The 25,323-nt window shown below is 48.3% G+C and overlaps 2 protein-coding genes across 4 annotated transcripts in view; one reads left to right on the forward strand and one right to left on the reverse strand.

Moving 5' to 3' along the window:
• The first annotated feature begins 1,011 nt into the window (after positions 1–1,011).
• On the forward strand, positions 1,012–2,311 carry RAB42 (RAB42, member RAS oncogene family). Its single transcript, XM_021683623.1, is given in 3 exon segments — positions 1,012–1,250; positions 1,887–2,229; positions 2,231–2,311. Coding segments are annotated over 3 exon segments (663 nt in total).
• A 6,891-nt stretch (positions 2,312–9,202) lies between these two features.
• The window catches only part of TAF12 (TATA-box binding protein associated factor 12), a 31,948-nt gene continuing 15,827 nt past the window's right edge, over positions 9,203–25,323 (reverse strand). For 2 of the 3 annotated variants that reach the window (XM_044913928.1, XM_044913929.1), the window contains 3 exons: positions 18,017–18,131; positions 11,333–11,421; positions 9,216–9,686 (listed from right to left, as the gene is read on the reverse strand). In XM_044913928.1, coding sequence (XP_044769863.1) covers positions 9,651–9,686; positions 11,333–11,421; positions 18,017–18,131 — 240 coding nt within the window. In that variant the 3' untranslated portion in view covers positions 9,216–9,650. Of the gene's footprint in view, positions 9,687–11,332; positions 11,422–18,016; positions 18,132–25,323 lie in introns of all 3 variants that reach the window. The other variant, XM_021683625.1, reaches the window with a different exon arrangement.

The following is a 25,323-nucleotide window of genomic DNA, read 5'->3' on the forward strand; positions in this document are numbered from 1 at the left end:
GTGGTAAAATCCACCCACTTTGGGACAGTGAGATTAAACCAATAGACACACTGTTTGGGACCAGCCAGAACTCCAGCCTTGATAACTTGGGTTTCCAGAAGGCCTGACTGGAGAGGGTAGACTGGCTCTTGGAGGCAGATGTCCCTGCCTTACCCTTGCCACTAACCCACAGGGACCTGACCACTGTGTCCTGGTCCTCTTAGTACTTGATTTGCAGTCCCCCTTTGTGGCATCAGGGGGGTAATGAAGAGTGAGACAAACACATATATAATATGAGTCTCAGCTCTGCTCTGTGACCTAAGACAAGCCTCAGTTATCCTCGGCTCTAAAAGAGGCACACTATGGTGCTCTCAAAGTTGTCGCCAGCAGAGTGTGAAGAACTGACCATCTGGCCTCATAAATGTTAGTTGTCCAGACCACAGGCCAACAGTACTCTCTCTGGAATGGCATTTGCCTATGTCTGGGCCCTGAGGCCCCGCCCCAGGCAGGTGCTGAGGATGCAGTGGGGGCTGTTAAACATTGAACCCACCATTGAACGGGAGGCCCTGGGAGGCCCTAGGCCAGGGCTAATGGAGCTCCGGGAAAGGAGCACCTGGGTGGGGAAGGGACACCTATAAACCATCAACTTTCTAGAGTGGTGCCTCCAGCTCCAGCAACAGGGGCCCAACCAGGGCACTGCCCGGAGAGTGGGGCTGGAGAGAGAAGCCGGCCCGCAGAATGAGGTGAACCCTCTGGTGTTAGTCTCGGGCAGGTGCGTGTTTGGTTCTCGTCCCTCGCTCGTCCTCCTCCCCACATTGCCTTCTTTAATCTCCCATCCCGCGAAGTAGGGGTTATTAGAGGACGAAACTGGGCCCCCAGGCAGGAGAGCACGTGCCCCGGTGTCTCGCGCCCCGGGCCGCGGGGCGGGGCCAGCCTCCGGGGCGGGGAGGGGGGAGCGCCTCGGGGGCGGGGCGGCTGACCCTGGGCGGCGGGGTGGCGGGGCGGCTGGCCTCGGGTGGCTGGATGCGGGGCATGGCGGCTGGGGGCTGCCGCTACCAGTTCCGGATCGCGCTGCTGGGGGACGCGGCCGTAGGCAAGACGTCGCTACTGCGGCGCTATGTGGCGGGCGCGCCCGGGGCCCCGGAGCCCGAACCCGAGTCCGAGTGGGCGCCCACGGTGGGCGTCGAGTTCTACAGCCGCAAGCTGCAGCTGCGAGCCGGGCCGCGCGTCAAGCTGCAGCTCTGGGACACCGCGGGCCACGAGCGCTTCAGGTGCGGGCCGGGCGGGCTGAGGGACCCGGGGGCGCGGTCAGTGGCCCCCGCCTCCAGGGCGGTTACCCCCCCCTCACCGAGGGCTCGGCCTCAGTGGCCAAGGTACAGGTCTGGGGGTCCCAGCCCTGCTCTCTGGCCCTCCACGTGGAGTCGTTCGTCCCACAGATGCAGCCAGGTGGGCCAAGCCCCCCAGCCAGAGGCCTGAGACCCTGGCGCCGGGAGGGCGCAAGGGTCCTGCCACGGAGACCTGGAGGGATGGGTGACCCGGCTGCTGAGAGAGCCCACCGGAGCAGAGCGAGCAGAGCGGGAGGTGCCAGGGAGATGGGAAAGGAAGAGAGGTTTGGGACGGCCTGGAAGGATGCGTAGGAGTTTGCCAGGCAGAGAACGGGAAGCAAAAATCTGCCATCAGGAAATCTGCTTCCTCCAGGAGTGGTCCAGAGAGGAGGTGACTTGAACTTGCTCCCTAGCTGAGGCGCAGGCACTCCGTTGGGAGAGACACAGAGGCCGGGGGCAGAGAAGCACCCGGCAGTGTGAAAAGAGCTATGGGGCTTGTGAGGCAGTCCGTGCACGCGGGGGACATCCTGCCTGTGGGGGGGGCCTGGAAGGCATAAACCCAGCTCACTCCGCCTCCTTCAGGTGCATCACCAGGTCCTTCTACCGGAATGTGCTGGGCGTCCTACTAGTCTTTGATGTGACAAACAGGAAGTCCTTTGAACATATCTGCGACTGGCACCAGGAGGTCATGGCCACTCAGGGCCCGGATAAGGTGATCTTCTTACTGGTTGGCCACAAGAGTGACCTGCAAAGCACCCGCTGTGTCTCGGCCCAGGAGGCAGAGGAGCTGGCTGCCTCCCTGGGCATGGCCTTCATGGAGACCTCCGCCAAAAATAACTGCAATGTGGACCTGGCCTTCAGCACCCTTGCTGACGCCATCCAGCAGGCCCTGGATCAGGGGGACATCAAGCTGGAGGAGGACTGGGGGGGGCGCCCGGCTCATCCACAAGACCCAAGTCCCCAGCGCCCCCCCGGGGAAGCAGCCCCCAGGTCCATGCCAGTGTTGACTCTGGGAAGGAAAGGGTTAAAGCAGTGCCAACCTTAGAAGTGCTGCTGGGATGGGGAGTGTCAGTATCTTTCTGGAGAGCAAAGGGCCAAATGTAGCCAAAGGGTTAATATAAACAGTATCCTAGCAGCCACACCTCCCGGATTTTGGGGTTTCATAGCTCAGCCCCTTTCTGCCAGAAAGCTCTAAGAAGCCAGGTGTGCAGCTTCGTGTCCATCAGCCTGTTTCCTCAGTTGTCCGTGGGGCTCATAGAAGACCCATGCCACGGCAGGGGTGGGGGGGTGGGGGCATGAATGAGAAATGGATGTGGGGGACATGCTCAGCCAGAGCCAGCCATACCGCTAAGAGCTGAATACAAGAACTGTCCTCACCACTCTTTCCCCTCTGACATTTCTGGCAGCGCTCCCGAGCCTGGACGCGGAGACACACGGAGTCTGGACACTGCTGCACAGGCGAGGACTGGGCGGGGAATTTCAGGGCAAGCCTACCTGGGAGCCTCCTTAGGTCCTCCGATTTGGATGAGTCTTAAGTGTGTGCCCTGAAATCAGGGTCACTGCCCAGCGCCCCTACTCCAAGGCCGGGCGCTGGATCTGGGAGGCAGGCATGAAGGCGAGTGAGCATCTCCTAGGTTGGGCACATAGTGGACACTGTGATTAGGCACCAAGATATCCCTATAGGGCTGCAGATCCCACAGCCTTCTAGCCCCACCCCTAAACCCTAAACACCCCCTCCCCCAGCTGCTGGGAGTGCTGCCGATGATGGTGGGCTCACAGCACCCTCTGGGAACTGCCTACCCCTCAGGGCTGCCCACATTCAGTGTTGATCTGTTGAATCTATTGGGGGGTGGGGGAGTGTTTAAAGGCCTGGTTCTCTTGCCCCAGCTCTGAAGGTCAAACCCAGCTTCATCACTCTTCATGGGGCTGATTGAGGCCATTGTTCTTACAACATCACAGCTAAATTCTTCCTCTGCTCAGTCCCACTTCCCTCCCTTCCTCCCCCAAGCAGGTATTGATCTCAAGAATCCTCTAATCAATGTCTGCTCGCTAATCCTCAGCTCAGCAATTGCCTCCTGGGGAACAGGAACAGCTAGGCAGAGAATGTTCTAGGGCAATCAGGGAAGGCTTCCTGGAGATAGTGTTTGTGTTGGTAAGAATCTCAGCAGGTGTAGAGGGGGTATCATTGTGCCAGTGGGCACAGGAAGGGCAGGCACAGTTCCACAGCGAAAAAGAGCACAACCACTTCACTCACTTTGTGACCTGGGGCTTACTCAGTCTCAGATTCCTCCTCAGCATCATGTGACTGATAATCCGTTCTTCCTAGGGTTCTTGGGAGGTTTCCAGTCAGGGAGGGTTTCTTAGCTTCCTCCCCATGGGGCTGGGCCAGGGTGGGTCTCCCTTTGCACTGCCTCCTCCCTACCTCCTCTCTTAAAACCTCATCACTCATCCTTATGATAGTCTTGCAAGGTTGGCATGGTTACCCTCATTTCACCGATGGGGAAGCTTGGAGAGGGAGAGGGAAATGACTGACTTGTTTTTGAGAATGTTATCATTCCTTCATCAATTAAAAAAAAATAAGCATCTACTCTGTTCTGGGCTCTGAGGATGTAGCAGTGAACATGACAGAAAAGCCCTCCTGGGGTTGACATTCTAGTGGGAGAGAAAACAAAACGAGTAAATAAGTGAACTAAATGATCTCCAGTTATAAGTGCTATGAAGCCCACAGATCCTGGAGACAGGGCTGAGAAAGAGGGGACTGATTTCTTTAGAGCAGTTGGTCAGGGAGAGCCTCCCTGAGGAGATGACCTTGAGCTGAGAGCTGGGGGAGGGAGGAGAGGGGCCCAGCTAAGAGCAGCAGTCTGGGCCGAAAGAACAGTGGCCAGAACTTACTTCTTATGTCCAGTTGAGGTAGGTACTATTGTTCCATTTTACTGATGTGCAGACTAAGGCCCAGTGAGGTTAACTGAAACCAGTGAGCAGTAGGAGAAGCCTCGAGGTAAGGAACAAGGAAAGAGGTGGGCTCTTTCTAGGAATTTACTGGAGATCTGAGCAGCTAGAGTAAGTGAAGAAGCAGGGAGTGATCTTCAACTTGGTCTGTGGTTTCTTATTTCCCAGAGCTTCCCTGAATAGGAGTACAGTATAAACCAAAGCTTGTTTGGGAGATGAGCAGCTCGTCCTGGGGATGGAGGTGGGGATTTTGCTGTCAGGTGTTCAAAACCTCCCCAAATCCCTGAAGAGAGGAAGAAAAAACTGACCTTCTCTGCCCAAATCCTGGCTGGGCACTGGAGGACCGGCCTGAGCCTAGGCCCTCCCAAGGCTGGGTCCATCTCCAAGAAGATGTTGCCCACTGTCCCCAGCTGCCTCCTTTGAGGACTGTTCAGCAGGCTGCTCAGCCTCAGTTTCCCATCTGTAGAATGGGGAGAACAGTAGTTTCTGTCTCACAAGGTTGTTGTGAGGATTAAATGAAGTATTATGTGAATTCCTACCACACACATAAGCTCATGCATTGTGGGCTCATTCTATGGCTTATTATTAACCCCGAAGCAAAACTGTGAGGTGGGGCTCAGCTTGTCCATTTCACAGACAGGGACCTAAAGTCCAGGATGGGAAACTGATGTGGCTCAGCTGGTGAACCCAGGCCTCGTCCACTGCCTCGGGCCAGGCCCAGAAGGTCCTATCTTGTGCCTCGGGGCTCCGGTCCCACGCTCACAAGCCCCTTGCCATGTGGCAAACCCTCTGGAGGCTACAAGTGGCTTTGATGGATAGGATTCTGGCAGCAGCAGGAAGCAGCCCTGCCCAGCCCGCTGGCTAAGAGGAAAAGCAGAGAAGAGCAGCGGAGGGGGGCAGACCCACCTGCCAGCTGAGCCCCGCCTCCCACAGCTGCTCAGAAGCAGCCTCCGCGCCCCTGCCCCCCTGCCCTGAGGGCCATTGCTGTCACAGTTCAGGCCCTGCGGTCTCTAGTGGAGACTGTGCCGCCCCTCTTGAGGCCTGTAGGGTGTCCCCTGTTGATTCAGCATCCACAGCGCCCCAGAGGGAAGTTTTTAAAGTATATTTGACATGGCTGTTCCCCTCCTAGAATTCAAAGTCCTGGCCCTTCCGGAGCTAGTGCGCGCTGCCTCTCCCCCTCCTTGGCCCTGACAAATTCCGAACCACCTGCAGCCCTGGGCTTTGCACGTGCTGTTTCCTTCCACTGGATGGCCCCAGCCCTCTCCCCTCTCCCCGGGTGACCAGACTGGCTTGCCACACTCAGGTAAGTGTCACTTCTTAACCACAGCATCATCCCAGCTGCCTACATTACGGTGGGCTTTGCAGTCAAGCCTGGGTTTGACTCCCAGCTCCACTATGTGTAACTGTGGACCCTGGTCAACTCACTTCATCTCCGCAAGCCTCAGTGGACTCCTCTGGAAAATGAGGATACTAATACCTAACTCACACAGGGTTTTAGAAAGGGTTTGATGAGAAATCAAAGGCAGTGCTGGTCACACAGTAGGAATTCACAAAATGGAATTTCCCTTTTTCCCTGAGCGTTTTATTCATCACTGTAATGGAACAGAGACTACCAAAGTAAACACTGTGGGGAAATAACAAAAGTTCTTAAAGATCATGACCCACTTCTGGAGATGTGAACTGGGTTCTGCTTCTGTACTAAGAGTGAAGTTCCAGAATAGTCCCTTCAGGTCTATCCCTAGACTAGTCTGAGCAAGCAAAACTCCCTCTCCAAAGCAGCACCCTGACTAAACCCTCCAGCCACAGCAGCTTCGACAAGGTCAGGCTCCCAGGCCTGGATCCTTGCCTTTTGCCCTTTTGAAGGCACAGAGCCAGTCTGCCACCCATGGGAGCCTTTCGGAAGACCCTGCCCATTCTGGGAGCCACTGAAACTTAGTGGGTAAAGACAGAAAACCCATCCTGCCCTCCACACACAGCCTGGAGCTGAAGATGTCTGGGTGGGAGCCCAGCCCGTCCTCTACCTCTGAGCCTTGGTCTTCATGGTAAAATGAGAACAATTCCTACCCCACAGCTTTGTTGGAGGATTAAATAGGACGCTGTGTGTTAAGTGCCCAATAAGTGTTAAGCTCCTTCTGCTAACAAGCTCCCTTTGGGTCTTTCATGTGTGGGTCCCTTGTCTGGAATGTCCTTCCTCCATCTCTGTCAAAATTCTGTTCATCCTTCAAGGCTTGGCCCAACCGGATGTATCAATTCCTTCTCCGAGCCTTCAGGGCACCTGGAGATTTCATGCTCTGTTGCCCCACTAGACTAGCGCTTTGAGGCCAGGGCTCCCATGAGGATGGACAATGGACCAAGAGCACAGCTCTGAGTCCCGGCCTGCCCAGGGACCTCAGACAGGACATAATGACCTCCCAGATCTTGATGTTCTTACCTGTAAGAGATGGGGCAGCACTGGGTGACGCTGGGGCCTCTTCTAACTACAGGTAACTGTAAGGCTTCAGTCCACGTCAGGCCTCCTCCTCCCTGCTTCCCCTCATGCAGGCACAGGAGACTTTTCAGGATGGCTTTGTGGTCCCAGATGGCTCCTTCTGTGTCCAAAACTCACCTGTATTGTTGCAATCAACCTCAACCTCTATCTTTTGGTTAGTACTTTCTCAGGAAAACCTCGCATGCCATATTCCTTTACTTTTAGTCCGAATTAACCACAGTACCGTCTTGGCTGGCCCCCCTCCTGCCTGTTTCCGACTCCATTCTCCATGCCGGCAGCCAGAACAAGGCTTTTAACATGTAAACCCAATCACATCAGTCCACCACCTGAAACTCCACTGGTCCCTAGCACCTGCACAGTTTTCAAACTTTTTGTTTATATGCCTGTTTTTAGCACCAGAATCCTCTTACCAGATGGAGTCTTTCTAATAGTCCTAAAATGTCTAACAATTAAGAAAGGTATTACTCAGGGGCGCCTGGGTGGCTCAGTTGGTTGAGCGTCTGACTCTTGGTTTCAGCCCAGGTCATGATCTCAGGGTTGTGAGATCAAGCCCCACGTTGGGCTCTGAGCTCAGCAGAGAGTCTGCTTGAGTTTCTCTCTCCCTCTCCCTCTGCCCCTGCTTTCTCTCTCTCTCTAAAATAAATAAATTAATCTTTAAAAAAAGAGAAAAAAGGTATTTCTGTGGCTGAGGAGGGATGGGAAGCACAAGGCCAGCCTGGAGGGTTACCTAGTTGCCTACACTACACCCTCCCACTTCTGCAAGACAGACAGACAGACACACAGCACAGACATACAGATAGACACACACACACAGACACACACACACACAGACACACACATGGCAGCCTCTGAAGCCTGGGCGCTGGACCTCGCCACAATGCCTGCGAGCTGGCCTCAGGCTTGCTTCCACACAGTTCTCGCTCCCTCAGAGATCTCCACCCCTTCACCTGAGTCCCTCAACTCAGCTGGTCAGGCCCCCCCCCCCAAGCTCTCTCTCCTTTGCAGCCCTAGGGACAGAGGGAGGTTTTTTTGTTTTTTAAAAGATGTATCCATTTATTCCAGAAAGAGAGCGAGCACGTGCAAGCGGGGAGGGGGCAGAGGGAAAGAAAATCTCAAGCTGACTTCACACTGAGTGCCGAGCCCCACGCAGGGCCAATCCCAGGACCCGGAGATCACGACCTGAGCTGAAATTAAGAGTCAGAGGTTTAACTGACTGAGCCACCCAGGTGCCCCAGACACAGAGGCATTTTTCACTCACCCTATAGCAGGGCTGCTCCCTGTGTTTTTTATTCATCAGTGTAGCCCACTGCCTAGCCCAGGCCCAGGCCCAGGCCCAGCTTATAAATACTTGCTGAATGAACAGCCCCTCCACATACAGGTAGGACAAGACTCAAGATAGATGAAGCCACTTACCTGTCACACAGCGGATCAAGAATTGAGAACTATGGACTCTCCCCCAGCTCTTTCCATTAAACTGCCCCAATTCCTTTGTCCCTTTCTGTCCTCAATGGAGGATTCAAAACTAATTCTGGATTCCTTCTTGGCTGTCAAGGTCAGTGACTCGCTCCTACTATCAGAACTCAGCAGGAGGCCTTTTGCTGTTTGATATCACCAACAGAACATCCTTTGAGAGTGTCACCCAGTGGCATTGGAAGGTTCTGGAAAAAGTGAAACCCTTCAACATCCTCTTCCTGGTGGTAAGCCACAAGAGAGACCTGGTGCCTGAGCACAGCTGATGCCGGAGGAAGGGGAGAAGCTGGCTGCCTCTCTGGGTGCGCACCTTGGCCAAGAGCAACAGGAACATCAGCATAGCCTCAAGAGATCTACGAGGCTTGAAGAGAAGGGCTCTGGGCTCAAATTCCGAGTGGGAGGGAGTGAAAAGCAGGGCAAGGACAATGTGCCTATGCTGGTGACCCCTGGATGGAACAGCCAGGCCCTCTGAAGCCCAAGGAACCCTCATAATCCACAAGGGCTATGCTGGGCTCAGGACGGGATGATGCTAGGTGCCACTGAAGGTCATGACCTTGAGGTCTTAGGGGCCTGGTTTCCTTTGCATGATGGTGAAAATACCAGGATCAGGGATATCAACAACTAAGAACAGAAAAGGCACCCGCACAGATGGGCCTTTCCCCAGGTTACTGCCATCCTTTCTTAGGGCCAAGGATGAACTCCAGGAGTTCCAGAAGAGCAGGTCAAAAAAGGTTTTGCCAAAACCAGGATGCCTCTTCAGTTTGGGGTTCATGAGAGAAGGTCACTCTGCCCCATTTTTATGGCAGAGAAACTGGACTCAAACTCCTACTCATGGTATGGCCTTCCTTGGAGTAAAATAATAGAAAAATTCCTGGGTTTTTTCTCCTCACAGAAATGAATAATGGTGCTGCCACCTGCTGACAGAGAGCTACATCCAGCCTTCCTTGTCCTCTTAACTCCCTCTGGCCTTTCAAAGGCTGTAAGCCATGTACCCTGTCTTTCGATTAATAACTTCTTTATTCTGGAAAAGCAAATGAAAGTCATATTCATATAAACACTGACATTACAAAGTACAGGGAAAAGGGGAAGGGAGAAGAAACACAAACCTCTACAAATCCTGCTAATACTGTCTCACCAAACAAGACCATAATGCTTTGTCCCATATTCAATCACTTATATAATAAACCACAAATAAAATCTTCTCTGGAAGATACATCGTTCCTCTTTGAGACGGCAGGGAAAAGGGACTGGAAGTTGGGGTAGGAGGCTTTATTCTTTTGGCAGATCCTCTCAGTCATTATAGATATTGCTGCACTGTTAATAAAAAATATATGCTTCTCTGTAAAGCATTAAAAAAAAAATCCAAGGATGAGATGGCTGAGGTCTCAGCTCAAGTATCTCCAAATACATTGTTGTCCATTCCCTGACCTTCCCGTGTGTTATTTCTTGGTTGTTTTCCGGATCAGTGCCATTCTCTGAAAGGAGAGTGAAATAACCAATTACACAGCTTAGAGTCAGGAACTTTCCCAGTCACCCACGTGGGGCACGGTCTATACCACAAGCCAGAGCCCTGGGGAACCTACATTCACAGGGCAGCTCAGCAGGCTCCTTTGAGCCTGAGAGCAGTCTTCAGGGCCCCAAGAGATGTTTAGATAGTGGATCCATTTCATTGACCAAAAGACCCAAACTGCTGGAGGTTAGCAGGATGGCAAAAAGGTTAAAACCAGATGATAGCTCTTGTCTTCTGGGAACTGAGGGGCCAGGCCATCCAAGTGTGTGTTTCCAGGCCCCCAGACTAATCTCTCTGAGGATGAAGAAAATAGGGAAGGGGGCTGTTCCAAGCCTGTGGCCACACATAAAGGGAGCTGACATTTCACACTTGATGACCTACAATGAAGGAAATGGACACTAACAATTTCCACCACAACCCATCAGGGAAACATTCAGGTCATGGGGGTTTCAAATTTTACTATTACCAGCCCACTGGCCAAATTACTGATTTGCTTTGTTTACTCTTTTGACCAAGACACTGTCCTAATATTATGATACTTGCTGAGAGAGAGAGAGAGAGCGCTGAAAAGTAGGTAATTTGGAAACAGCCAAAATGACCATCCACTGTCTGAAGGGACTCCCTTCTGAAGAATACTGTGGCCCTTTGATTCAGGCTATTGGTGACTTCCCTGTAGAGCTTCCTCTGTGAGGTCTGTAAACATACACACTCCACAGATCCAGGCTATGGACAAGCAAGGGACACTCAGCCAGAACCACCCAAATGTGCCCATCAAGCTTGGAAAAAGCTCACTTTTCAAATCAGAGCAGCCAGTTAAATTAAGCCTTTGTTAAAAGGAAGCCATCATTGCTATTAGACTGACCGATGAGAGAGACAACTTGTTGCACAGCAGAAGTGGAGTTAGGTTCTTGTACTGACCCCTCAAGTCTGCAGTCAGAGGGACAGAGAACAAATGGCAAGTTGGGACAGAGGCCAGAAGGCCTGGCACAGCAGCCTGCGTGCTACCCTCCAGCACAAGTACGGCCTATCTCTCCTTTCTTTTTTTTTTAAAGATTTTATTTATTTATTTGCCAGAGAGAGAGAGAGAGGGAGACTACAAGCAGGGGGAGTGGCAGAGGGAGAAGCAGGCAAGGAGCCCGACGCGGGACTCAATCCCAGGACCCTGAAATCATGACCTGAGCCCAAGGCAGACGCTTAACGACTGAGCCACCCAGGCGCCCCTCTCTCCTTTCTTTAAACTGCCCTCTAGTGAGAGGGCCACACACGACGTTCCAATCAGCCACAGTGCAGAGAGATTTCATTAGGGAGATGTGGACGGGGCGAGTTCTGTCCATATTAGAAGAACCTACAATTAACAGCTTTAAGTGACACCCATCAGGGTTGACAGGAAAAACTGAGACCCCATGTGGGAACAGCAGAGTACCACAGAAGTAACTGACTGTTCTCCTGTGGAGTCCTGCTGCCTCTTGCCCTCTCTGATCTTTGGTCCAGGAGGCAGAGCTTCCTGTGTGGAGGGAGTGACAAAGTGCAGGGACCATAGCTGTGTGCGCTCCCTCAGAGACAGCTCAAGGGATGGACTGTGGCTGCCCTGGGTTTCTGATGGCTCCTCACCTGTTTATGGGCCTCTGTGGTGCAAGCCTTTTTGTAGGGTCGGATTTCTTCAGAGCCAAATCCTGGGATCCACATGTTCCACTGGCGTTCTGCAAGGAAGAGGCCAGCACAGAGATAAGGGGGCAGTGAAGGCAGGATCAGGGTGCAGTGTGACCCTCGGACAAGGGTCAGGGAGGACTAATCTGAGCGAGCAACTGTAGTAATGAACAGTGGCCCTACAGACAGGTCTATGGAATACAAATGGAGAATCACATGTGGTGCCTCCAAGGTTTTAAATGACACCATTCGACCTTCTTGCAAAGATAAAGGAGTAACTGAGTCCAGGCTGTGAGCACTGAGCCCTAAGGTTTCCATGCAGCTCCACAGAAGAGGAAATCCCTCTGTTTCTTCAGTTGTCTTTCTTTCTTTTTTTTAAGTAGGCTCCATGCCCAATGTGGGGCTCGAACTCATGATGCCGAGATCAAGAGTCACACACTCCACTGACTGAGTCAGCCAGGTGCCCCTTCAGTTGTCTTACTCCTATGTTCAAAGTCACCCCTCTCAAACCCAAAGGAAGAGGAGGAGCAGACAGGCATTCCTAGTGTTCAGGAGTTAAGAGCTGAGTTCCAGCTCTGCTGCTTCACTGTGGAGCTGGATGACGCTGGGTCTCAGTTTCTTCATCTTTTACATGGTAGTAACAACTGTAATAACCACCTCGTAGGGCGGTTGAGAGCACTCAAGGGCACAGTGCAATCCCAGAGCCTGGGATAAATGCACAGAGACATGGGTGAGTCCATGCCACAGCCCTGTGTCCCGGTGCCAGTGGATATGTCATCCCTGTGAGAGTGTCACCAGAAGTTCCCACAGGGCAGAGATTCCATTTATTAGACTGTGTCAGTAACTGGCATAGCTACATGGGCCCAAAGCCACAAATAAAAGTGTGTTGCACTTTAAGTATACCCAATATAAAAAATTATACTTACACAAGATTATTTAGGGAATAAGTCTACTCAAAAGGAGTTACATACTTTATCATACTCCCCGAAAGCAGTAAAAACAGACTTACAAATCTGTTTTGCCCCACGCACAGCACTTACTTAAATTGAATATTAGTGGTTTTATAGTTATACTTTGTGTCTAACGTACAGTAACTACTGGGTGCATGAATGATTCATGTTTGGTTCTAGAAGAATTTTATATATAGCTCTCCTCCAATATTTTTTTTTAAAGATTTTATTTATTTATTTTGACAGGGAGAGACACAGTGAGAGAGGGAACAGAAGCAGGAGGAGTGGGAGAGGGAGAAGCAGGCTTCCCGTCAAGCGGGGGAGCCCGATGCGGGGCTCGATCCCAGGACCCTGGGATCATGACCCGAGCCGAAGTCAGACGCTTAACAACTGAGCCACCCAGGCACCTTGTCTTTTTTTTTTTTTTTAAAGGTTTTATTTAGGGGTGCCTGGGTGGCTCAGTCATTAGGCGCCTGCCTTTGGCTCAGGTCATGATCCCAGGGTCCTGGGATCGAGCCCCGCATCGGGGTCCCTGCTCAGCGGGGGGCCTGCTTCTCCCTCTCCCACTCCCCTGCTTGTGTTCCCTCTCTCGCTGTCTCTCTCTCTGTCAAATAAATAAATAAAATCTTAAAAAAAAAAGATTTTATTTATTTGTCAGAGAGAGAGAGAGAGCACAAGCAGAGAGAGTGGCAGGCAGAGGGAGAAGCAGGCTCCCCACTGAGCAAGGAGCCCAATGTGGAACTTGATCCCAGGATCCCGGGATTATGACCTGAGTAGAAGGCAGACGCCCAACCAACTGAGCCACCTAGATGTCCCTCCTCCAATATTTCTTTGAAAATAAAAATGCTGAAGGCTTCTGCTAATAATATCTGTTATCAGTACTTGAAAGTGACACTGAGATCATTCTTTGGGAATTAAACTTTACAATCCACACAAAGTGGATCAGGATATGGATCTGCAAAGTCTCTTTAAAGAAAGAGTAGTGGTGCGCATGGCTGACTCACTTGGTGGAGCATGCGACTCTTGATCTCGGGGTTTTGAGTTCAAGCCCCACATTAGGTGTAGAGATTACATAAAAAAACAAAATCTTAGGGGCACCTGAGTGGTGCAGTCGGGTGAGCAACCATCTCTTGGTTTCAGCTCAGGTCCGGATCTCGAGGTCATGGGACTGAGCCCCGACTTGGGCTCCGCACTTAGCAGGGAGTGTACTTAAGACTTTCTCTCCCTCTCTCTCTACCCCTCCCCCTGGCTCTCTCTCTCTCAAATAAATAAATAAATCCTGGATTGCTGGGTAGCTCAGTTAGTTAGGTGTCCAACTCTTGGTTTCAGCTGAGATCATGATCTCAGCGTCAAGGGATTGAGCCCCCATCTGGCTCCTCACTCAGTGTGGGGTCTGCTTGAGAGTCTCTCCCTTTCCCTCTCCCTGCTTGTTCTCTCTCCAAAATAAATGAATAAAATCTTTAAAAAAATTAAAATAAATAAATCTTTAAAAAATTTTTTTTTAAATCTGAAAAAAAAGCTACCAGGCAAGAATGCACACACAGTAAATATGTGTAGCAAAATATTTAAATATGCATTTGTTTTTTAAGATTTTATTTATTTGACAGAAAGCATAAGCTGAGGGGAGGCACAGCAGGAGAGGAGAAGCAGGGCTCAATCCCAGGACCCCAGGATCACAACCTGAGCCGAAGGCAGACACTTAACTTGACTGAGCCACCCAGGTATCCCTAAATGTGCATGTATTTATATTTTATATAATATTAATGTAATAGCAACAACAATCATTTAGTGACTAAAAGGTATAGTAAAATTGTGTGGCATAGGGGTGCCTGGGTGTCTCAGTCGTTAAGCGTCTGCCTTCGGCTCAGGTCATGATCCCAGGGTCCTGGGATCAAGCCTTCCATTAGGCTCCCTGCTTGGCAGGAAGCCTGCTTCTCCCTCTCCCACTCCCCCTGCTTGTGTTCCCTCTCTCGATGTGTCTCTCTCTGTCAAATAAATAAATAAAATCTTTTAAAAAAAATGTGTGGCATAAAGCAACATTGTACAAAGCATTCCATGTACATATGTCATTGAACTTTTATATTTCTCAAGACTTTATCCATCAGAAGGGGAGGTTAGTCAATTATGCAAGTATAGGAAATCGGGTCAGAAGCAAACCCGGCTCTGCCCATCCCAGTGTGTCAGGAGAGAGGTGGTGTCCAGAGTTTACAGCTCCATTGGCAAGCTTATCTTTGTTGGGGTAGTGGTGTGCAGCAGACCTAGGTGGTCTGGTGCCATTCAATACCAGGTTCCCTAATTCCCCACGCTCCGATCCCATACCGCCCCCCCCCCAAGCAATCTTCTGATTATGATTCAGCCTCCATTAGGCCTGCTACAGAAGCTGTTCTGGCAATGCAGAATTGTGAATATTCTTGTTACTATGATAATTACTTCTCACCCTTAATGAATAAACTAATATTCTAATTGTATTATCAATAATTAAAATACAAAAATAGGAATGCCAAACTCTCAAAGTAATATAATCTGGTGTGTGTGGGGTTTTTGAGGCAAGATATTATACATAAAATTTACCATTTTAACCATTTTTTAGTATACAGTTCGGTGGCATTCAGCACATTTACACTGTTGTGCAACCATTACCACTATCCATTTCCAAAACGTTTTCATCATCTCAAATTAAAACTCTGTACACATTAAATAAGTCCCCATTTCCCCTCCCACAGCCCCTTGTCACCACCATTCTACTTTCTGTCTCTATCAATTTGCGTTGTGATGGTTTTAAAACATGTCTGCAAATTCCGTTACATGCTTCCCATCAAGAAGTGCAGCCTAGGGACGTCTGGGTGGCTCAGTGGTTAAGCGTCTGACTTCAGCCAGGTCATGATCCCAGGGTCCTGGGATCGAGCCCCACATTGGGCTCCCTGCTCAGTAGGAAGCCTGTTTCTCCCTCTCCCACTCCCCCTGCTTGTGTTCCTGCTCTCGCTATCTCTCTCTCTGTCAAATAAATAAATAAAATCTTAAAAAAAAAAAAAGAAGGGGCGCCTGGGTGGCTCAGTTGGTTAAGCGACTGCCTTTGGCTCAGGTCATGATCCTGGAGTCCCGGGATCGAGTCCCGCATTGGGCTCCCTGCTCGGCGGGGAGTCTGCTTCTCCCTCTCCCACTCCCCGTTTGTGTTCCCTCTCTCGCTGTGTCTTTCTCTGTCAAATAAATAAATAAAATCTTTAAAAAAAAGAAGAAGAAGAAGAAGAAGTGGAGCCTATGTTCCTTCCCCTTGAACCTGGCCATATCTTTGTGATAGCCTCAAAGAATAGAATTTAGGGGGTGCCTGGGTGGTTCAGTCGGTAAAGCATCTGACTCTTGATTTTGGCTCAGGTCATGATCTCAGGGTCTTGAGATCGAGCCCTGCATTGTTGGCTCCAAGCTCAGCGGGGAGTCTGCTGCTTTCCTTCTCCCTCTCCCCCGCCCCTCCCCTGCTTGCAAGCCCTCCCCCAAATAAATAAATAAATAAATCCATCCATACATAAATCTATCTTTAGGAAAAAAAATAGAATTCAGTAGGAATGATGCTGTGTGACTTCAGACACTACATTAGTAAAGGCCGTGCAATTTCTGCCAGGTAGTTATGGGACACACACATCCTGGTAGCCTTCAGCTACCATGTAAGAAGTCCACCTATCCTGGGACTGCACAGGATGAGACCATGTTGAGAGACTGCAGAGAGAGGGAGACCTGTGGAGTCCCAGGTTGTTCTTTTTTTTTTAAAGATTCATTTATTTTAGAGAGAGAAAGAGAGAGAGCACGAGCAGGAGGGGCAGAGGGAGAGGGAGCAAGAATCTCAAGCAGACTCCTCACTGAGCCTGACTCGGGGCTCAATCTCACAACCCTGAGATCACAACCTGAGCCAGAACCAAGATTTTGACACTTAACTGACTGTGCCACCCAGGCGCCCCTGGAATCCCAGCATTTTGAGAGTTTCTAGCCCCAATATCAGACTTGGACATGATGAAACTCTGTTATGGGTCGAATTGTGTCCCTCAAAAAAGACATGTTTAAGTCCTAACCCCCAGTACCTCAGAATATACTGGAAATAGGGTTATTGCAGATACGATTAATTAAGATGAGGTCGTACAGGAGTAGGGTGGGCCCTTAATCCTGTATGACTGGCATCCCATGAGAGGAGAAGAGACAGAAAGAGGGACACACACAAGGGAGAAGGCCACGTGGAGACCGAGGCATAGACAGAGTGATGCAACTATACACAGGGAATGCCAAGGATTGCTAGCCACCCCAGCAGCTAGGAAAAGGTGAGGAAGGATTCTTCACAGAAGCACTGGAGGGATCACGGCCCTCCTGATACCTTGATTTTAGGTTTTTGGCCTCCAGAAATGTGAGAGAATAAATTTTGTTGTTTTAAGCTACCCAGTTTGTGGCACTTTGTTACAGTAGCCCTAGGAGACTAATACATCTTCCTTCAAAACAATCTCAGCCCTAGGTACCACCTGACTTTAATTACATGAGACCCTCAGCAAAACTGCCTAGCTAAGCCCAGTCAACCCCCAGACATATGAACAAAATAAACAATTGTTACTGTTTTAAGCCATTGTTATCATTTTAAGTTTGTTATCTAATAATAGATAATTGGAATATCTGTCCTCTGTTATTAAAACCAGCAATATGAACCAGAAGTATGTTACTTATTCCACCAAGATTACCAGCATATCCCCAAGCTGTATCCTCCTGTCACCGGGAAGGAAGCCTTTCAGTAATTACTCATGGGCTGATCTATACTGAATCCCTTAATTTCTTCTGCCTCATTCAGTTGGCCTGATTATCTTTGTACTCACAAGATTGTTCACTTTCTTTTGAGCACATTGTAACCAGTGCAGAAGGGGGCTTATTCATTTCCCAAGTGATGATGTTAGCAATGTTAGCAAGTATCTCTCAGAAAAACCCAAGCTTGAATTTAGTGTCTGGTAAGTAGAAAAATGGAATACAAAATTATATGTACATTATGATTATAATTTTTTGGGGGGGAGGGGCACCTGGGTGGCTCAGTCGGTTAAGCGTCTGCCTTCAGCTCAGGTCATGATCTCAGGGTCCTGGGATCGAGTCCCGCATCGGGCTCCCTGCTCGGCGGAGAGCCTGCTTCTCCCTCCCCCTTTGCCTGCCTCTCTGCCTACTTGTGCTCTCTATCTCTCTGTCAAATAAATAAATAAAATCTTTAAAAAAAAGATAATAATAATAATAATTTTTTGGGGGGGGAATGGATAAATAGGCTAAAAACTGGAAGAGAAACACCATTATTTAAATGGTGGAGCCATAATAGCTACATTTACAAAACTCTTACTTTGTGCCAGGCCCCGAGCCAGTCACCTGACAAATATAACCCATAATTCTCACGATCACCCTGTAAGGATGGTATTATGATCTCTACTTTACAAATGAGAAAACAGGCTCTAAGAGAAAGTAAGGAGGAAGGACAAGGTGATACAGATAGAAAGTGGCAAACCCAATGCCTGGGCTTATTCTCCTGACCATGGATGGATTTCTCTTCTCTGTGTGATGCTAATTGAATGAATCCATCCATCCCGGAGCCCAAAAGTCTAATCCTGACATGAAAGTTCCTCTGACTACATGTTCCTGGTGGTCCTGAAGGAGCAACAGTGTGGATGCCTCAGGGAGAAACGAGACAACATACCTAGATGCAGCTGGACATCTTTCACCTCCAGGGTGCTGGACTTGCGATGCCGAGCAAGCTGGCAGGCCGCTGTCACCACACTTTCAATAAAATCATCAGCAATCTGCAGCAGCATCTGGGAGACAAAAGTGGGGGAGAGTAACCATGACATTGGCAGAACAGGCTCCTGTTGCTGGGACAACTGTGTCTGCTTGAATCACATATTTAGTTAGGCTTTCTATTAGAAGGCCTGGAATCAGCATTTGGACTACGGTGAAGATGAGGAGGAGTGAGGACAACACTAGAAACACATCAACTCATTAAGCAGGTTGAGTGCAACTCACACGTTTCTGAGGACGTTATTCTCTGTACTTTCTACCTAGAGGGATCAACCAGCCCAATCCCTCACCCTCATATTTTCTTCAGAATTAAATGGGAAAACAAAAGTGAATCATTATACTTCCTCATTCACAGTCTCTTAAAGCATTTTTATTTCCATTAATCTCACCAAGTCCTTATACTAATCCTGTGAAAAAAGTGGGGCAGGGATTTTATCCTCCTTCTATACAGAGGGTGCTGACTCACGGCCATGCAACTGCTAAGCAGTGGACCCAGGACTTGACTTTGAGGTTCCATGTCCAAAACCTGGGTTCCTTCCACTTCACTATCAATTATCCTGGACTATGTGAAGAATAAAAGAATTTTGAAGCTAAAAATCTATGTGAAAAAAATTGGAATTTTCGTCAGTTTGTTCCCCATGGCTTCCTCTGCTGACCAAAAATAAAGTAAAATTACAACCATGGATAGACATTACTTATTCTGCTAGACCATTATTGCATTGTCATCTTTCCTATGAAACCAAATGGATACCATCTAATGGAGAGACCGACCCTCCCTCCCTCCCTCTCTTTTTTTTTTTTTTTTAAAGATTTTATTCATTTATTTGACAGAGAGAGAGAACAAGTAGGCAGAGAGGCAGGCAGAGGGAGAGGGAGAAGCAGGCTTCCCTCTGAGTGGGGAGCCCGATGCGGGGCTCGATCCCAGGACCCTGGGATCATGACCTGAGCCGAAGGCAGCGGCTTAACCAACTGAGCCAGCCAGGCGCTCCTCTCTCTTTCTTTTTAAAGTAAGCTCTTGGGGTGCCTGGGTGGCTCAGTTGGTTGGGCGTCTGCCTTTGGCTCAGGTCGTGATCCCAGGGTCCAGGGATCGAGCCCCGCATCCAGCTCCGTGCTTCTCCATCTCCTCTGCCCCTCCTCCCTGCCTATGCTCTCTCTCTCGCACACTCTATCTCTCTTAAATAAATGAATAAAACCTTAAAAAGAAAGAAAAAGTAAGGTCTATGCCCAATGTGGGGCTTGAATTCACCACCCCAAGACCAAGAGTCGCACGCTCTACCAACTGAGTCAGCCAAGCACCCCCTAATGGAGAGATTTCTGATTAAACATGGCAGATCAATTCCAAAAATGACCTCCTCTCCTTCCCTAAATGCACTAAAATAACAGTAAAGGAAAAAAAGACATATAAATCCACAAAGACAATAAGAACAGAAGAGAAAAACTTAAGAGAATCCAATTTTAAAGTAAAATTTTTTTTAAAGATTTTATTTATTTATTTGACAGAGAGGGAGAGAGAGCGTGCACAAGCAGGGGGAGCAGGAGAGGGAGAAGCAGGCTTCCCGCCTAGCAGGGAGCCCGATGCGGGGCTCGATCCCAGGACCCTGAGATCATGACCCGAGCTGAAGGCAGACGCTTAAACAACTGAGCCACCCAGGCGCCCCTAAAGTAAATTTTTGCCAAAGAGATAACAGAGGAAAAGTGGGATCTGATATTGCAGACGGAAGGCACAACATAAGTGCCCACCGAAAGGACACCAATGAGAATTGACCTGATTTACCCCCTGCAACTCCTAGAAGATCCAGGTTCTGGAAGTGCCATTTATCACAGAATATTGGGCTGAGGCATGGAACTAAAGACTGAGAAATTACTACATGGTCTATATACAGACTAGTCTCCCATGTCCCCACACTCCAAAAGCAGCCAAGTGACCTCCCCACACATACCTTACCCAGAACACAGTAGGTTTATTCCCTCGAGAACTGAATAGGCATGGCTCTGGATTAGAATACACCAGACACAGCAGAGGGAGGGGACAGACACAGCCTCCCTCTCTTGCCTTTCTCCCATAATGTCAGAAGCTAGAGATAAACCCTCCAGATAGGAGCCTGGAGGATTTTTCTCTGGAGATCCTAAACAACTCCAGAGAAAAGACTTACAGATGCTGACATGTAGAGAATCCCCTATAAGAAGGCTGACTTCTGGACAAATTATTCTGAAGTGAAGCCAGTGGTTTGCTAAAGCTGGCTGAGTGGAGCTCATAAAAGCCAATTGATTATATGCATTTCTTCACAATCTTAAATTCACTAACGTGTGGATAGCTTAAAACAGGGCATACTGGGAATATTTACACCATAGAAATTATGAAATGTTAAGAATTAGGTTTTGTTTTTTTTTTTAAAGATTTTATTTATTTATTTGACAAAGAGAGCGAGAGCAGGAACACAAGCAGGGGAAGTGGGAGAGGGAGAAGTGGGCTTCCTGCCGAGCAGGGAGCCCGATGTGGGACTCGATCCCAGGACCCTGGGATCATGACCTGAGCCGAAGGCAGACGCTTAACGACTGAGCCACCCAGGCGCCCAAAAATTAGGGTCTTTCTCTCCACAGAGTTGGTCGCTAAACATTTACCAGTACGTTACTGAATGAAGCCCATCAGTAAGTTCTGCTTGAAATCAGTTATTTGTTTATTTTAACAATAAAGTTTTTTTTTAAGGTTTTATTTATTTATTTGACAGAGAGACACAGCGAGAGGGGGAGTGGGGGAAGGGGAGTGGGAGAAGGAGAAGCAGGCTACCTGCTGAGCAGGGAGCCCGACACAGGGCTCGATCCCAGGACCCTGGGATCATGACCCAAGCCAAAGGCAGTCACTTAATGACTGAGCCACCCAGGCGCCCCTCAAATCAGTTTTCTAGTGGCTCAGCCTTTAAGAACAGATAGTCAAGAACACCAAACATGTGAAGAAAATCTCCAACACTAAAAAGAAAATAAACAAACCAAAGGAGAAAAAAGGGACCCAGAAGACACTAAGATAATGCAGGGAAAAGAAGAAAATGTCGGGCGCCTGGGTGGCTCAGTTGGTTAAGCAACTGCCTTCGGCTCAGGTCACGATCCTGGAATCCCAGGATCGAGTCCCACATCGGGCTCCCAGCTCAGCAGGGAGTCTGCCTCTCCCTCTGACCCTCCCCCTTCTCATGTGCTCTCTCTCTCTCTCAAATAAATAAATAAAATCTTAAAAAAAAAAAAAAAGAAAATGTCAAAAAATGTAATTCCTCAGAGAGAAAGGTAAGAAAAGATATTGTAACCATAAAATAATAACAGAGTGGCTTAGGGATAAAACAGACCAATTAGCGGCACCTGGCTGGCCCAGTCAGTACCTTGTGCAATTCTTGATCTCCGGTTGTGAGTTTGAGCCCCACGCTGGGTGTAGAGATTACTTACAAAGTCAAATCTTAAAAAAAAAAAAGGACAAACTAGTCAACAAGAAAACCTCATGGGCATTAAAATTTTTATGCCAAAAAAAACCCCAAAAAACCTTAAAATAGGTTTAGAAGATAAACTAAGGAAAATCTCCCTAGCAAATAGAACTTAGAATTTCAAAGAAATGAGGGACACCTGGGTGGCTCAGTCGGTTAAACGTCTGCCTTCAGCTCAGTCATGATCCCAGGGATCAAGTCCCGTATCAGGCTCCTTGCTCAGCGGGGAGCCTGCTTCTCCCTCTGCCTGCCGCTCTCCCTGCTTGTGCTCTCTCTCTGACAAATAAATAAATAAAATCTTAACAACAAAAAAAGAATTTCAAAGAAATGAAAAATAGAAGAGCAAAGACAAAAAAACCTAAGAGGATCAATACAGAGGTTCAATATTCAACCGTCATTACAAAATGAAAGAGATGGGGCATCTGGGTGGCTCAGTTGGTTAAGAGTCCAACTCTTGGATTCGTTTGGCTCAGGTCCTGATCTCATGATCGAGCCCTGCATCGGGCTCTGTGCTCAGCGGGACTCTGCTTGGATATTTTCTCCCTGTGCCCCTTCCCCCGGCTCATGCGTGCTCTCTCTCAAATAAACAAATAAATCTTAAAAAAAAAAGAAAGAGGGCACCTGGGTGGCTCAGTCGTTAAGTGTCTGCCTTCAGCTGGGGTCATGATCCCAGGGTCCTGGGATCCACCCCACATCATCGGGCTCCCTGCTCAGCAGGAAGCCTGCTTCTCCCTCTCCCATTCCCCGTGCTTGTGTTCCCTCTCTCTGTCAAATAAATAAATAAAATCTTAAAAAAAATAAAAATAAAAAAGAATGAAAGCAAAAACAGAGAAGAAATTATCAAAAAACTAATATAAGAGGGCGCCTAGGTGGCTCACTCGATAAGCATCTCCCTTCAGCTCAGGTCATGATCCCAGGGTTCTGGGATCTAGCCCCACATTGGGCTTCCTGCTCAGCGGGAAGCCTGCTTCTCCCTCTCCCACTCCCCCTGCTTGTGTTCCCTCTCTCGCTGTGTCTCTGTCAAATAAATAAATAAAATCTTAAAAAAAAACTAATATAAGAAAATGGAAATCGCACACACTGCTGGTAGGAATGTAAAAGGGTGTGGCACTTTGGAAAAAACGGGCAGTTCCTCAAAGGAAAAACATAGTTACCACATGACTCCGCACTTCTACTCCCAAGTATATTACCAAGAAAGATGAAAACATATTTCCACACAAAAATTTATACATGAATTAAAAAAAAAGAAAAGAAACAAATAAAATTTACACGTGAATGTTCAAGCAACATCATTCATAATAACCAAAAAGTGGATACAACCCATCAACTGATGAATGGTTAAACAAAATACAGTATGTCCATACAATGGAAGAGTATTCTGCCATAAAAAGAAATGAGATACTCATACCCCTTACAACGGGAACTTTATTTATTTATTTAAAAGATTTTATTTGACACAGAGAGAGAAAGACAACACAAGCAGGGGGAGTGGGAGAGGGAGAAGCAGGCTTCTGGCGGAGCAGGGAGCCCGATGCGGGGCTCGATCCCAGGACCCTGGGACCATGACCTGAGCCGAAGGCAGACGCTTAACGACTGAGCCACCCAGGCGCCCCAGCAACAGGAGCTTTAAAAACATTATACGAAGTGAAAGAAGGCAGTCACAAACATCACATATCATGACTCTATTTATCTGAAATGTCCAGAATAGGCGAAGCTATAAAGAAGGAAAGTAAATTACTAGTTAGTTGCTTAAGGACTGAGGGTTGGGAAAAAATGGGAGTGATGGCTAATAGGTATGGGTTTCTTTCAGGGGTGAGGAAAATGTTCTAAAAATGACTTGTGTTAAACCCTAAGAGACTCTTTTTTTTTTTTTTTAAGATTTTCTTTATTTATTTGGGACACCTGGGTGGCTCAGTGGGTTAAGCCTCTGCCTTCAGTTCAGGTCATGATCCCAGGGTCCTGGGATCAAGTCCCATGTCGGGCTCCTTGCTCAGCAGGGAGCCCGATGCGGGGCTTGATCCCGGGACTCCAGGATCATGACCTGAGCTGAAGGCAGTCGCTTAACCAACTGAGCCACCCAGGCGCCCATAAATAAAATCTTTTTAAAAAATTTATTTATTTATTTATTTGACAGAGAGAGAGACACAGCGAGAGAGGGAACACAAGCAGGGGGAGTGGGAAAAGGAGAAGCAGGCTTCTCGAGGAGCAGGAAGCCCAAGGTGGGGCTCAATCTCAGGACTCCAGGATCATGACCTGAGCCGAAGGCAGACGCCTAAAGAGTGAGCCACCCAGGCGCCCCAACCCTAAGAGACTCTTAACTACAGGAAACAAACTGAGAGTTGCTGGAGGGGAGGTGGGTGGGGGGATGGGGTAACTGGGTGATGGACATTAAGGAGGGCACGTGATGTAACGAGCACTGGTTATTATATGCAACTGATGAATCACCAAACTCTACCTCTGAAACTAATAATATATTTTACGTTAAAAAAAATGTGTTGAGAGCTGCACAGTTCTGTGAAGAGACTAACAACCACTGAGCTGTAGATTTCAAATGAGTGGATTTTATGGTATATGAATTATATCTCAAAAAAACTGCTGCCTCAAACACCCCCCTACACATACACACACAAAGAGAGCAAATATTTTCCCTCTGGTTAAAAAAATAAAAATAAAAATGAAGTTATACTATTTTTGTAACCTGTATTTCTTTTCCCTGTCATTAAATATTCCTCTGCAAAGGCAAAACAGACAACAATAAGAAACCCCCAACCCTAAAATATACAAAATCATCCCAGAATTGAGGCACTCAAGTCCCCAAAATTAAAGCAGGCTCCAGGAACCCAGCACAACAAATGAAAAAAGATACATACTAAGACTCATATGAAAATTCAGAATTAAAGGAAGACTAAAAAAATTGGGATTAGAATAGCATGAGATTTGGGGCGCCTGGGTGGCTCAGTCAGTTAAGCCTCTGCCTTCAGCTGCCTTCAGGGTCCTGGGATCGAGCCCCGCATCAGGCTCCCTGCTCAGTAGGAAGCCTGCTTCTCCCTCTCCCACTCCCCCTGCTTGTGTTCCCTCTCTCGCTGTGTCTCTCTCTGTCAAATAAATAAATAAACTCTTTAAAAAAAAAAAAAGAATAGCATGAGATTTCTTTCGTTTTTAAGCAGGTTCCATGCCAAACGTGGGGCTCCATGAAAATATATATCTTTTCATAATCTAATTCTAAACTCACGCAAACTAAAAATTGTGAGGTTAGAATGTAAGATACTTTCAAACATTTGCTTCTCATCTATCCTTTTGTAGGCCGTAACAACAGCAAAAAAAAATGTGCTCTAACAAAAAAAGAGAGTAAATAAGAGGATGTGGGGGGCGCCTGGGTGGCTCAGTTGTTAAGCGTCTGCCTTTGGCTCAGGTCATGATCCTAGGGTTCTGGGATCAAGCCCCTCATCAGGCTCCTTGCTCCACAGGAAGCCTGCTTCTCCCTCTCCCACTCCCCCTGCTTGTGTTCCCTCTCTCGCTGTGTCTCTCTCTGTCAAATAAATAAAATCTTTAAAAAATAATAATAATAAAATAAAACCTTAAAAAAAAGTCAATTATCACCTTCAGTAGGTAGTACAAAACAGGACTTGGTTCAGTGGTGAACAATATGTACTTGATCAGAATAATGTCAATACTGATTTCTGAGTTATCTAAAAGTTGTGACAAAACTATATTGAAGGGACGCCTGGGTGGCTCAGTTGGT

This window comes from Neomonachus schauinslandi, chromosome 4 (assembly GCF_002201575.2).
Source record: "Neomonachus schauinslandi chromosome 4, ASM220157v2, whole genome shotgun sequence".
Classification (NCBI taxonomy): domain Eukaryota; kingdom Metazoa; phylum Chordata; class Mammalia; order Carnivora; family Phocidae; genus Neomonachus; species Neomonachus schauinslandi.